The following is a 14,701-nucleotide window of genomic DNA, read 5'->3' as shown; positions in this document are numbered from 1 at the left end:
TAATGCGACAGTAACCATACGTACTTACAAAAAATTAATTGTCGTTAAAAACTAAATTTTAATATCTGATAATGGCAGAGAGTACTGAAGACAACAATCAGGCTGATGTTGATAATAACGACAATGAAAACTTAAACACTGATAGCATGTAAGTTCTTGCACAAACAGAAAAATATAATACAAACACTTCGAGAAACCAAAATCAAAATTGAAATCGTTTACAATAGTTGAATATTTTTCCACGTGCTTACTTCCTTTTTCTTCACGTGTTGAAGCTCAAGGATTATTTTCCATTTTCCCAGACAGGTATGACGCCACACCCAGTCTCATTAGTGGCTAATGTTAGATCGTTTATAGCTATATATTTTTGTACGGTTGTACAAAAAATTAAACGGACCCTTATAAGATCACTCACGTGTCTGTCGGTCTTCTTTCCGTCTGTCATAGCCAATTTGCTCCGAATCTACTGGACCAAATCAGGTGAAATTTAGTAAGATTGAGTAATCCTATGACTTTTTCACTCATTGTCCGTCCGTTTGTCAAGAAAAACCCTTTTCTTAGAAACACGTATGTATAGGTTTAAAATGTATAGGCTTTGATTCCCACGAGAACAGTTCTATTTTCCGGGATGAAAAGAAGCCATCCTTGTCCTACTTTAAGTACCTATATGCGAATTTTAAAGAATATACCTAAATATAATATAGATCGTATATAAAGCGTGTAGAGGTATATAAGAACTCATTTTTACTATTTAATTTTTGATACAGAGAAGATTTAGATTTGACTTGGATAGATAAATTGAAATTCTTTTCGTCCACCTACTGGCGAGGCGTTATATGTCTGATGGCGCCAGTGATATTGATTACCATTTTGACACCATTCCCTCCGAAGGTATTGTTACGTGTCATACAGTAGGTATCACTATTAATTTCTGAAATATAGTCTTTGCAATTAGTAAGTAAATTTGAAGTCTATAAATATTATAAAAATATACAGAAGTAGTCGTATTTATTTTTATAAACCTACTAGAGACACAGCCCGACAGTACCTATAGGGTCTAATAGGCTGTTTTGTATATACCTAAACCTTTGTAATTATATCGAAATAACTGTTAAAACTGCATCAAAATCCATTGCGTGGTTTAATTTCTACGTAATTTGTGTCCTACTGCTGAGTTGGATCAATTTGTGGATTTTTGCTCCCATATCTTTGAAACCTTTGATCATAGATTTGCTCATTTCAGAAATACCAGTGGTGCGCTTATACGCTAGTATTGATGGCTATTTACTGGGTCACTGAATGTATACCTTTAGCCATTACATCATTTCTGCCAATAGTTATATTTCCATTGACCGGCGTCATGGATACATCAACTACATGCGCATGTTATATGAATGTATGAAAAATTATATTTAATTACTCATTTCATTAAAGTAGCAACATCAAAGGTTTCTTCCGTTAGTTGAGCGTCGTAGCCCAAAGTCCGCTAAATAAAGTACTAACGTACGTAAGAACAGGACAGTTGCTTAATATGTGAAGTCGGCTGGACCAAAGGTAAATAATATATTATGAAGGTATTGTAATTCGATATGAAATGGCAACAACTGGCGAGGAATAGAAGTGGTTGGAAACAAAGAAGGGAGGCTTTTGCTCAGCAGTGGGACCTGAAAGCTAGATAAAAAAAATGTAGAAGGTATCACCGCCGCTCGAACTCATAAAATATCAGATTCTTGAAATATTAGACAGATTATCATGAATATGGCCCACATACATGCACAGAATGAAATCGAATTTTCTGAATGAAAATCATAATTAGTTCGTACTCTGTTCGAAAAAGCAGGTAGTCTACTGAGTGAAGTTGATATTTTTTTAAAAAATACGAGGTTTATATTGAAAAGGAAATGGTATTTATGATAAAGGAAAAAAAAACCTTTTTCACCCTCAAAGGAAATAATAGAAGCATTATTTCCTATTATAATTTCACATAAACTAATTGATACGAGTAAAATGGCTTTGTGTATGATATAGTACAGAAAAAGGACCTAGGTCAAACTCTATCTTATTATGAGCTTTCCCGGTTGTTTACCCCATTCTTTAAACATCAGACCTAGATCCTACTGTTTCTTCCCCACAAGCGACTACATCAATATACTCGTTACTAAAAGAGAATAAGTGCATAAATTACAGATTTATATTAAGGTTAATATATGTCTTTGGCATAAATATATGCGTTATATATTTCAGGATACAGTACTAATGTTTCTTGGGAGTATGATACTGGCAGCTGCGGTGGAGCAATCAGGGTTACATGTAAGAATGGCACTCTGTGCTATAAAGGCAATCGGCTATTCACATTACCGGTAAATTGGTAAACCCTATTCCTTTTGGTATAATGATTATTATTGCTTAACTATTGGACCGATACCAAAATGGAGTACAAAATGGAGTATATTACTGATCGGGAAGCACGGGAACTAAAAGGCTACATTGTATTCCAATTATAAGTGCATAAATTTAATAGGTGTAATGGAAAATAACTTTAATAAGTATGAATTCTGAATAATAGCTGAAATGATGATAAAAGTTTTAATGCGCTACAACGCACATAATATAAGTAGATAATCTATGAGTAAAAATGTTGATGGAGACAAAACAAACTGTGCTGTATTTATAATACCTTAAGTTATATTTTCAGATTGCTTTTTGCATTGTCGTTTATGACCATGTTTATATCAATGTGGATAACTAATACTGCGGCTACAACGATGATGGTACCAATCAACTTTGCGATGTTAAAAGTATTTGAAGACGTAAGTAAAAAAAAACAAACATTTTGTTTGTACAAAAAATAAACATTTTCGACACTATTACATATTGATATCATTGATTTTGTTGCGTTCAACGCGTGATAAAAAATTATATCCGTTATGTAAACCATTGAAGAATTCCCTCGTTGGTAGCCGATTTAGGTTACATCATCAAGGCACGTTTTACATTCATTAACTTGAAAACTATACTGAAGTAATACAATCGGTCGGTTAATGAAATATACCTGTTACACGTACAAGTTTAAAGCCTATAATAGTAAGATCGTGCAGATCGCACTAAGTACCGAATATTTTAATATTAATATAAATGAATTGAAAGAATCTTTATTTGCTTTTGAAATTTAATACACAATTTAATACAATAATATCATATGATAAAGGCGCCTGGAGCTATAGGCCCGGGGTAAAACGGGCGGGTTTTATGAAACTGTAATGTTCGATTAAGTACCTCTATATGTTTGCTTTTTAGCAACAACTCCTAACCATATATGAAACAACTAATGATGGTAGCGTCGTAGCATCTGATATTACCACGTGCTACTTCTGTGCTACAACATTTTCAGCAACTATTGGTGAGTTTTAAATAGTAGAGTGTAAACACTTATTTTATGAAGCGAAGACCATAACGAACATAAATACAAAGTTTACTTTAAATTCGTATTTAAGTTTGTCACGTCAGCATAATAATCATAAGCAGTTTCTCCCTAATTTTATGTAGCTTAAAAAGGAAATAAGAGCATTACTCCATTGCTCATCATCATCATATCGAGTGTGTTATTGCTAACAGATTTTATTCAAGTCGCCTAAAAGCATCTGACATATCTTATAATCTTACGACTACTTACCACCATCTAGTGGCAGGTAGTCGCATGCACACTAATGACCTAAATTATCCACCAGTGTGCAGGTTTCCTCAAGTTGTTTTCCTTCACCGGAAGCAAATGGTGGTCTATGAAAACTAATTATATGAGTCAGATTGGTATACAAACTCATATGGCACGAATAGGATACGAACCTCAGACCTTTCGATCCACAGGAGGGCATTAACCATTACACCACCACCCCTTCAGTTGTGCTCAGTTGCGACGATGCGTTGTAGCTCCATTGTTTTCAACAACGTAATACGTCGTCGCAAAAGAGCACGACTGATCAATGGGGCATGGCTCTAGCAGTCGTGGATTTGTCATCAGAACATTTTTATTATTCTTTAAAAATTCAAATTCAGTCATTTCTGTATTCACCTTGTAAATGTTTTGTTTCAGGTGGAATTGGTACCTTGGTGGGTACTGCAACCAATTTGGTGTTTAAAGGATTATTTTCAAGGTAATTTATAAAGTACAAATTACCTACCTACGCCTAAATACTCATACTCGCGCAAACTAAGAATGGGTTGCAGCAGTCAACTTAGACGAACTCACCATAAACGTTTAATAGTGGGCACACGAGCATGCGGGTAGCCAGGTGTAAGCAAACACCGCAGCCCATGAACCAGGCAACCTGATATGGGTCACCGATGTATTGCAGACTCTTTGAGAAACCGATAGATTCTTTTCTTAAAAGACCCAATGTCGGCTATACCCAATTAAAAGACCCAATGCCACTATTAGGGAACACCGCTGAAAGAAGTTTATTCCATGTTTTAGTACAGCACAGGAAGAAGTGATAGAATAGAAGTGTGGATAAATGCAGTTCTTCTTCAGCTCGTCGTTTCGTAGCTTTAACTTTGACATTTGTTGTTTGTTTTTCCATAGATTTTCATGAATGACTCATTTATCCAATAATTATGTAATTATTTAACATCTATTTTCAGGGCTTACCCATCGGCACCGGATTATTTGACATTTCCCAGATTTTCAGCATTCACAATTCCATATATGCTTGTACTTGAAGCAGCTATGTACTTTTGTTTAGTTGTTGTATATTTTGGATTTTTAAGGTAAGAATTAGGAATAACCTATTAGGTTCTCACTGGCAATTTAAAACTAACTCTAGAAACATAACACAATATGTACAAGTTAAAGAAAGTTTTTATGACTTAGATTTTTGAATATTGAGCCGAGGTGAAACTACTATTCCCATCGTTATTTATGCAAGTTATATACTTTACTATTTCTACTTTTATATCTTAAATTCATTCTAATGAAAAAGAACTTAGTAATTATAATGCAGGTACATACGTATTTTTATTATTAATACGTATTTATAATTATGTTTTACTGTCAAAGGCCTCAAAGCAAAGAAGCTGAGAAGACCCATATCAGCCAGGAGGGTCAAGATGCAGCGAAACAGAAAGTCGCGGAAGATTGGATGAAACTTGGTAGAATAAGTTTTTGGGAAATCGTAAGTTTTAAATTTAAAAATTTTGCTTCTCTCTCTCTGCATATTCTCTATTGCGTTAGATAAAAAAATAACTTTATTTTAAAGATTGTTTTATAACCGCTGTTCGTCTGACGTCAAACTTCCGTGGAAATGCCTTTTTTGCATATCAGGCTATATGAGCCTTAGTCGCCTCATTCGACAACCACAAGATCAAGGTCCTTTTCTAGTGTTATTATATACAGATAGACTAGTGTATTATTTTTACCGATACGACATAACACAAAACTCTCATGAGTATGATTTACTAAACGTTAATGGAATTCTTTTTATATATCTCATAAGTTACCATCATTATCTTTTGACCACAACTCTGGATGATACCTGGTTCAAAGAATTTTCCCATTGTAGTTTCGAGATGAAACGCAGCGAGCCTAATGGGTACCCATTGCTACTTTTGCACCATAAGCATTAAGAGTGCCATGTTGATTAAATATTATTTTATTTGTTCAATTAGTTCGTTTGTCTTGTGTGTTTTGAAATCTACACTGTTATTGTAAAGAGTTTGTGAGTTTGTATGTTTGAGGCGGGTAATCTCCGAAACTACGTAACCGATTTCAAAAATTCACCATTAGATTTCACCATTAGAGAGGTACATTATCCAGATTGCTAAATATTTTATCTCAAAATTCCCACGGGAGCGAAGCCCCGGGCTACATCTAGTAATGAATAATATTCACAAACATTCTAATTTCATCTCGGGTCGATACTATCTTTTTTGTACCATTCTTCTCTGTTGTGCACCATTTCGTCGCACCATAAAAGTTACCATCAAAATAATATTGTTGAAAGTTATACCTTTTTGTTCTCAGATGGTCATCATTCTTTTTAGTGGAGCTATGTTGATGTTTTTCTGCCGTTCACCGAAAATTTTTACTGGATGGGGTGATAAGATCATTAATTACTACAATAAAACTAATAAATAGTAGGTTCAGATTTGTTTCGGAATTACTGTCGCTTAAGAATAAATGCGTTCTAGTAGCTCAACTTTATTTTGTGTTTTTTAGTGTTTTGGACTCAACAGCAGCAATGTTGATTTCGTTTTTGATGTGCCTACTCCCATCGAATTTGAATTTTTTCAAACATTTTGATAGACGCGTTGGTGAGTCTTAGATGGGTGAATTTAACCTGACCATTTGAACGCTGCGTGTCGCGTTTCATTAGTGTCGCACATTTTATTTGAATAAAGAATATTTTCTTTTTTTAATTAAACATTTATAAAATTAACATTGTACCAGTACGTTACTTATTTATAAAATAGGATAATTAAATTGATTACTGTGTATGGTATAATTTAATAAACACTAATGACAGCCCACGGCGGCGTTCAAAACGCTCGTGAAATTGACTCAGATACTGTATTTTATTCTTTTGATATCTGCATGATCGTCCTGTATAGAGTTTGAAGAAAAAAGACAAGCGAACTTCTAACACAATGAAATATTCTTGTTAAATTTTATAGAATTTTACTTCGTTTAACTGTTAGTTTGTGACGAGCAGTTGTTTTCTTTCCTCAGCACGATAAAACAAAAACTTATAAAAGGTTTTTTTCCAGAAATTGAAGATTTACCAAAATCACCAATACCGTCAGTGCTTAGTTGGACATTGCTGAACAGTATTTTGCCATACAGTTTTATGTTTCTTTTGGGTAAGACATTCAGATGCAAAAGTATATATATAGAATCAGCAAAATAATCGCTTGTATCACTTACACACTCACACAAATATACAATAAATATTTACAAGATTTATTTAAATCTAATTATTTTGCATGGTATCATTAAAGGCCATTATATTGTATTATTGTATGACTCACCTTCTCAACTGACAGCGAGGAGATATATATATATATATATATATATATATATATATATATATATATATATATATATATATATATATATATATAGCTTGTTTGATTGTATATGATGTAAACCAGTGCAATTTACTTATGTCTTATTGTTTGTTGGTAGGTGGCGGATTTGCTTTGTCTGAAGCTGCAAAACCTGAACATTCGGATTTAAACGGCAAAATTGGTGATTTCTTGCAAACCCTGAACAGTCTGCCTAATTGTATTATAATATTACTTATAATAATTTTCACTGTATTTATCACAAACTTTGCATCGAACGTTGCAGTTTGCAATGTCATTGCGCCTATAGTTATGCAATTGGTATGTTATTTTCTGTCCTGCTCGACAGCATTATTACTAGCTCTACTATTGCTACGCCACTGGCCACTGCCTAGATGTTTTCTTTAACTACTTGGCGGACACTATACGAAAAACAAAGAACTTCTAAAAAAGAGCATAGAAAGATTCATTCTGGGTCAACAACGAGCGTTTGACACCCCTAGTTTTGCAGGTGTCCATAGATTGTGGTGACCATTGCCTATCAGGTGCTTATTTGCCTGGTTAGCAGTATACATAAAACAGTTAAATTATGTAGAATAATATTCAGCATGATCATCAATATGTAATTTTAGAAAGAGGCTATTGTCTGTGGAATTCTTTCTATTATTTTCTCCATTGTCAATTTCTTCACTTCTTGATACGTAACGACGCCCACTTTTTATTTTGGCCTATGTACCTTTCTGTTGGTCTTCCTGGGCCCCTTTTTCCATTTCCTTCTATAATGTTTCTGAAGTAGGCATCGTATCATATTAAGTATCCTAACATTTTCCCTCTTCTATTTTTTCAATATGTTTAAAAATATTTTTTGTTTCTTCTAGTCAGTTTAGAACCTCGCGTTGCTTATTTCTGTTAAACTTTTTCAATCTCCGCCAACATCACATTCTGAATGCTTCCAAACGTTTTTTTTTTTTCAATGTCCACGTCTTCAACAAAGAGTTAACATAAAAACACAAAATTTTCAGGCACAAGAAGTCAACAGGAACCCTTTATGGTACAATATAGCTGCGGGATTATCAGCTTCTTATTGTTTTTTTCTTCCTGTTGGAACGCCTGGAAATCTGATTGTTCAGGGTGCGGCAAACATTTCTACAAGTCAAATGGTATATCATTTTCTATCTTCTTCTTATCTAGTGTTTTATTGCTAACACCGATGTCAGTACATCAAATTCAGGTCGCCTAAAGAAAGACATTTGTTATGCCTTTTGTGGTAAGTAGTGGCAAGAATTCACATTCACACTAGTGAACTTAATAGCCTACCAGTGTGCAGGTTTTCTCGCGATGTTTTTGCAAAGCAAATGATATATAGAAACTACGTAAGATTCTTATATTATTAACCAATGGCATGTGATCATGAAACACGTGTAGGTGTAGTGTTCGAAATTACAATTACAAGCGGGTGACCTTTGGTAACCTTTGGATTACCGCTGCTTTTTAGACAGAAGTGAAACCGTCACGATATATATTTAACGCCTTAATATTTATTTTTCAGATGAAAGCTGGTTTTGGACCTACAATTACTACAATATTAATATCATGGCTGGCTATATACTTCTGGGCTCCGGTAATTTGGCCTGAATTGCATTCTTACCCTGATTGGATTTATAAAAAAGACTAGTTCACTCATTAAACAAAAATCACACATCGTTTCTTGTTTATCTGACTTAATTACTTAAATTTTACTTAGAAATTTGAAAATAAACATAATTTACAACAAATGGCAGTGTTTATTTAAGGAATTATAACAATTAAAAATATCATAACATATTTCAAGAACATATTAGTTCGTAAATTCGAAAGACACTTCTTATCTTTACCTATAACTACAAACGTACAGTTTTTTTCGAGTCTACGTGTAATTAGTACATAAAGCACTGTTACTTTATCACTTATCGATATGCTTTTAGACTGGATGCTGAGGACCCGGCTTTGTATATCAGACAGGTGTAGTTCTTCGATAAGGGTCCGTCCCAACTGCGCGGTCGTGACGAGAAGGCTGCGGGTCGTCATGGACCCCACCTCTCGCTCCAGCACCAAACGTGACCAGCTCCTCTTCACGAGAAGGAGGAGGTGGCTCCACTGTGGAAGTATCTAAAAATCTTCCACTAGCTACTGAGGCTTGTGACTGAAATATCGACGCACTTCTTAGTCCACTCAGCGTGTTAGCACTTTGTGGTACATCTTTGAATTCTTCGAAATAGTTATCGCATGCAGTCGGCCTTGGTGCTGCTGGAAAACCATATAACGTTGAAGAAGACAGGTCTTTTAACGATCCTGAGCTTAAATTAATTTTTCTATTTTTATGTATAGAGCAATGTGGTACGTCATCCCCGTCGAACACAAATCTTCTTGTTTCTCTAGGAGTGGCAGCGGATGACCCGGTGGGTGGGTATGTGTCTCTCTTCATAATTCTCCTTTCCAATAAAGTTGAGTCCCTTTCTCTGAAATCTGTAAAAGCATATTCCCTATCCCACGCTCGACAATCTGATTTGGCCTTTTCTGATAACTCTGTAATCCAATCTTTCTGATACCATTGTAAGAATAAAAAAATCGCCGAGGTTCCTGCCAATTCCACTGCTATAAATCCACTTATGTACAATGCAAAGGAATATCCGTAACTGTATGACATCCTAGGGGCATTGAAATAGGTCATGTGATACAGTTTGTGGCCTACTTGTGACTTGAATACCGATATGTACATGACGATCCCAGTCAACATGATGAGACCTGAAATGAAAAATAATAATTGAATAAGAAATCTTAAATGATAAAAGATTTTTATTTCGAATACCACAAGTAATTTACAACATTATTTCGGTAAGGTGAGATTGATTTTTTATTTCGACCGCAAGAAGCAAATTTTTTTCTGGAATGAATCTGGCATGAATGACGCCATAGTTAAATGGATTAAAGGTAATATAGAGGATTAATAACCAGCTTAGACAGCTCTTACCAGAAATAATAAACAGCACCCCAGCTATGAAGGTACATAGTCGTCGCCCTTTCACGCAGTGTCCAAGAACACAACACAAAGATGCAACTGCCTGTGTGAGCACTGCCAGCAGGAGAGGTGCCGCCGATCTGGTTACAATATCTGAAAATTTAAACGAATCGTTTCAGAGATTTTGGGAAGATTTCTCTTTCAAAGTAAGCGTAAATGTTCTAAAATTCAAAGTAATGATTTTGTACTTAAGGCATTATTTAGAACCATTACGAAAAAATTTTTTTCTGTGCTATCTCGTACTGTTGCGGCTTCTAACGGAACTCGTCTGAAGTAAAACAAAAAATAATACGCAACGCCATCTATGCGAAAAAGCATAACTAAGAATACTGAACTTAATGGATACTACTCAGTTTCACCATTCCATTTTCATTTTCAGTTCATTAGTAATATATAGTGCTACTAGATGGCGGTAGTAGTAAAATAATAAGGAATGGTACACATAAAAAGTAGATAGGTACATAATATTGACAATGTATCTTTTACCTACCTATTCAACTCAACCAATCTTCTTGAAATTTCGCAAACATCAGTATTAGAGTATGGAGATTCGGAGCAGGACATTCTCGAAAAAAGTAACTGTGTCCATAGGATATGCACGTGGTTTAATACTATCGTCGTGCAAAACTGATACGAACCTAATTAATATTTTGAAGTTTTTATTCATTCGCTTCTGGTGAAAAGAGTCAAGTATATGACTATGATGATGAACTTACATGGTATCGCGTTAGCAGAATCGTTCGGATCCGGCGCGTGCTGTGACAGAGGGAAGTAGGGTATATCCACACATCTGTATACCAAGCCTCCAGCTGGAAAAGAACACAATTTGTTATAGATTTTTTGTATTTATATCAGAAGTACCTAAAACATATGGAACATAATATGACGAAATGAAGTGAAAATAGCTTTGCTGAGTAAAACGATAGAAAATTGTTTAACTATTGTTGTCTGATTTCCCGCATACGAAAGTTTAAGCCAGTTGTGAAGTTAAAATCTTTCATTTCAACAACACAAGACATATGGAAATACACAGCACAAAGCATTATATCAACAAACACACAACAATAGTGGCATTTAATGACGGAAATGGACTAGTCATAAAGTGATGGACACGGGGACACATCGGCGGATGGAAATGAAATAGAAGTGGGACGAATGTGGGGCGAACGTGGGACGAGATTCGAGCACAATGCATTTCCCTAGAAAGCTGCGGAAACTACGACGACGCATTGTAAAAGGCTGCACATGCGGAAGTTTCATCCGCCATTGGAAACGCGGCTTTATTTTTATACTGACTGGAAAAAGATTCAAAATAATTTCGTTGTTAGTTCAACAATAAAGCGGAAATTTATTGATGGGACTAGATAGATATTTAGCAGCTTGATGTATATGTGACGTTTAACGGGTAAAAGTCTCTTATTGTCGATTTAACTTAGGCACACATATTTCTGAAATGCGCTTTGGCCTCATACTCTCTGGAGTTCATGGCCTCTATGGAGCAGTAGGAGAGAACAGTTCGGTCAACACTGAAGATAAGTCATAAATTTGTACCAATTAATAGTACTTTACGGTCAATAAAATTTCAATCAATAAATAACACTAACGATCAGTGTGACATATCCTCCAAAGTCCAGACACTGTGTGTTTCGCGATGAGGTTGTGTCGCCCCGTTCCGTTATATGCTGGATTCAGCATATTCTCTTCAGTGTGAAGCCAGTTGTTAGTAGACACTGCCACTAGTACTGCAACTACTGCCGTGCCAGCGGAGAGGGGGGTGAGCAGCCAAAGACAGGCTACGGACGAGTCCACTTGGGCGACGAGGGTAGGAGACGGAGGTGTTGGTCTGAAAAATATTTTTGACATGTACTGTACAATACATATCTTCAAGTGTTTGAAAGTAATATCAACTCAACTCGAGCTCTATATAGTTACTTGCCCAGAGGGCGTATATTGGTTTGATCTCTGATTATGAACTATATGAATTTTAAATTTTAATCAAAATTCTAAAATTAATAGTATGTAGTAAATTTATTAGTATGGCAGCTAGGTTATTTATTAAAGAAGCAAGAGTCGAGAAATTCAAAAGCTACGCTTTGAATAGCCTCATAGATAAAATAAACTTTTTTTCTTTTATCTATGGATAGCGTTCTAAAATTTAAATTGAGATTTTAAAACCGTGACCGGCTGCCATGCTCTTTTCCTATGATATATTTCCTTTAGACGATTGTATGGTTGGCACAAATGTTTTTCTTTCGCAAAAGTATTGCGTATAGAACCAGTATTATTTAACTTTATAGTCTGACAGCTCGTAGAACGAAGATCTGGTACCATTAGAACAGTTAAACGCCACCACATGCTGGAAAGCAAGTCGCTGGCATATAGCCAAACTTAGTCATTACTAGATATAAAATGCATGTGTATTATATAAAGAAAAATACATAAACATTTTTACTAAATGTAATACGTAGATTCACATGGAATGCCTGTTCTTGGTCTTTTCTTGCCATAATTATTTGTTAGCTGAATATTTCAGATCAAAAGTCAATAACTAAAAATATTTTTTGATCTATAAATATAGATTGTGCCAAAACTTCAACTTGAATTTGTACAGAATGGCAACGATATAGTATAAATTTTAAAATATAATTCTAGTCTAACAAATAGCAGCATAGGTGAATCTCTTCTTCAGTAGAATATACTGAATATCAAATTTACAATGCAAGGTACATAACTTTACCTGGGCGGGCGGCGGCTTGCGATGGCGCCACTGAGTGTGGGAGCTGGCTGCGCGCGCGCACCTCGTGGCAACGAGGCATGCACACACTGCGCACCCCCGCCCCACATACCTCCTCGTCGTGTCACTGAAACAACATTATTTAAAGGTAATTACTTATTCAAATAAATGTTTTTCAAGTCGTTGTTAACATACCTGCAGTCTAGTCATATTGTAATGTAGTCCTAAAGCTAAAATGTATGACTTTTGATTGAATAATTCGGTATTTTCAACACCAGTGCATAACCTATTTGTGAACTTTCAGAGTCTTAGCAATTGGAACATTCCCAATATTTCAATTGCTAGGAAGTTTCCACCGAAAGTAATAAATATAAATAATATATATATATATATAACAATTTTGTTTAAACATGGCAGGTCTAGTATTATTTCCTTATAAGGCAGAGCATTGTAGGTAAGAGGAAACTGTTATGACTCTTGATATATGTTTACTATCATTTTAAATTGAAGGTGAGGCCATAATATTGAGTTTCATTTGGAACCAAATAGGTGCTGAACCCTAAAAAAGTTCCCCGCTAGCCGTAAACAAAAAGAAAATGATGGGCACAAAGTGCCTATTTGGGTTTCGGTGTGTACATGAATAGTGTATTTATCGGAATCCAAGGCATGAGGTGAATCGGAGACCTTTTGTCACACCGCTAAACAGAATTTCCCGGCCCAAGTTAGTGGCGTAGCTACCGAAGAGTTAGATAGTCCTGCGCACTTGGCGTCTAAAGATCAGGGGGCCCTCGGGCCGACACAGCGATTTTTTCGTATTACATATGCTCATTACTTAACTGTAAATGTAAATAAAGCTCAATGTAGATTTTTTTTTTCGGAGAAGCTCCTTCAATAGTTGGAGTGAATTATGAATTCTATAAATGTTTTCAATTGGTGAAAAACGCCGACGAAACCGATTTTGTGGTATTCCAGATAGTTATTACACCAGGGCCAACAATAACCAGGCTACACCGCTGGCTCAGGTAGACATTGATATTCAAAGATCGTGTCCCTTGCCGAAAAATTGAACGCAATGCCAACGTCAGCTCCCCTGAAGATGCCATTTCCTAACCCAACGTCTTCATAAGCGATATCTTTGAAAAATCTATACCTATTTGTACGCCAAATGTTACTCAATCAAAAGGCATACAGTGTGTGAGAAATGAGGAACATCACTAAAGTTATTATTCTTTCGTTCCTTACAGCCATATTCCTTATGCCTGAGGGAATGTGGAATGTGGAATGAAACACATACAAGGACTTCTTTGGTTGTTTAATTACTTTTTCAAATACTAGATCAGGGTTTCTCAGACTTTGGGTCGCGACCCACGTATGGGCCGCGAGCGAATATAAAGTGAGCCACGAACAAATCTTTGTTTAAGAGGAAATCAAGAGGTCTAAGCTCTAGACCTATTTACGATACTTACTTAAAATGCTTATAATAATAAAAAACTAGTATGTATGAGTCAGATTTATATACAAACTCACGGGGCAGAAATATAATTTGAATCTAGGAAATAAATAATAAATATTATTTTTTTTTAAGATTCGGCTATTATTTTACAATTTACTAGTGTTGCCTATTAGCTGCGGAGACCACGTGTACTAGTCTATGACTAGTCTATAACTAGTATATATAGTCGTGTGTCAAATTTTAGGATACTACCACACGCAAGTAAAAACAAAAAGCCACGTCATTACTAAATTGCCAGCAATATCTCAGTCTTCCACGCCAAATGCTCCGAGAATACAAAGTTTCTAATAGTAATGATCGCTATAAACGGTGCTATTAACCATAATCACGACCCGCGACG

The 14,701-nt window shown here is 35.4% G+C and overlaps 2 protein-coding genes across 8 annotated transcripts in view; one reads left to right on the top strand and one right to left on the bottom strand.

Annotated features, from left to right (window-relative positions):
* Nucleotides 1-8,831, top strand: LOC128673572 (protein I'm not dead yet-like). Of its 5 annotated transcripts, none has more exons than XM_053751514.1 (15): nucleotides 1-148; nucleotides 768-891; nucleotides 1,244-1,396; nucleotides 2,245-2,360; nucleotides 2,696-2,810; nucleotides 3,298-3,400; nucleotides 4,091-4,151; nucleotides 4,639-4,764; nucleotides 5,054-5,168; nucleotides 6,017-6,129; nucleotides 6,212-6,306; nucleotides 6,760-6,852; nucleotides 7,178-7,377; nucleotides 8,079-8,216; nucleotides 8,606-8,831. In XM_053751514.1, exons 1-15 carry the CDS (start codon nucleotides 72-74, stop codon nucleotides 8,729-8,731), a joined length of 1,755 nt encoding a protein of 584 aa, XP_053607489.1. In that variant the 5' UTR covers nucleotides 1-71; the 3' UTR covers nucleotides 8,732-8,831. The 5 variants fall into 5 exon arrangements, with proteins under 5 accessions (XP_053607489.1, XP_053607490.1, XP_053607493.1 ...); XM_053751516.2 differs by lacking the exon at nucleotides 1-148 and adding an exon at nucleotides 173-306; XM_053751515.1 differs by lacking the exon at nucleotides 6,212-6,306 and having other exon boundaries at nucleotides 6,017-6,089.
* A 129-nt stretch (nucleotides 8,832-8,960) lies between these two features.
* stg1 (stargazin-like protein) overlaps nucleotides 8,961-14,701 on the bottom strand; it is a 46,677-nt gene continuing 40,936 nt past the window's right edge. For all 3 annotated transcript variants that reach the window (XM_053751519.1, XM_053751522.1, XM_053751521.1), the window contains exons 2-6: nucleotides 12,852-12,975; nucleotides 11,719-11,957; nucleotides 10,831-10,923; nucleotides 10,067-10,207; nucleotides 8,961-9,840 (exon numbers count right to left, since the gene is read on the bottom strand). In XM_053751519.1, the coding sequence (XP_053607494.1) occupies nucleotides 9,050-9,840; nucleotides 10,067-10,207; nucleotides 10,831-10,923; nucleotides 11,719-11,957; nucleotides 12,852-12,975 (1,388 nt within the window). In that variant the 3' untranslated portion in view covers nucleotides 8,961-9,049. The remainder of the gene's footprint in view (nucleotides 9,841-10,066; nucleotides 10,208-10,830; nucleotides 10,924-11,718; nucleotides 11,958-12,851; nucleotides 12,976-14,701) is intronic.

Source organism: Plodia interpunctella, chromosome 11, assembly GCF_027563975.2.
Source record: "Plodia interpunctella isolate USDA-ARS_2022_Savannah chromosome 11, ilPloInte3.2, whole genome shotgun sequence".
NCBI classification, from domain to species: domain Eukaryota; kingdom Metazoa; phylum Arthropoda; class Insecta; order Lepidoptera; family Pyralidae; genus Plodia; species Plodia interpunctella.
Note: the sequence above shows the minus strand (reverse complement) of the source record. Positions and strands in the feature narration are given on the sequence as shown.

Bases quoted from the DNA above. Each gene is read 5' to 3' on its own strand.
- LOC128673572 (XM_053751514.1), top strand. From the start codon at position 72: ATGGCAGAGAGTACTGAAGACAACAATCAGGCTGATGTTGATAATAAC. The intron at 4,765-5,053 runs GTAAGAATTAGG...TTACTGTCAAAG, and splicing joins GTATATTTTGGATTTTTAAG to GCCTCAAAGCAAAGAAGCTG. The intron at 7,378-8,078 runs GTATGTTATTTT...CAAAATTTTCAG, and splicing joins CGCCTATAGTTATGCAATTG to GCACAAGAAGTCAACAGGAA.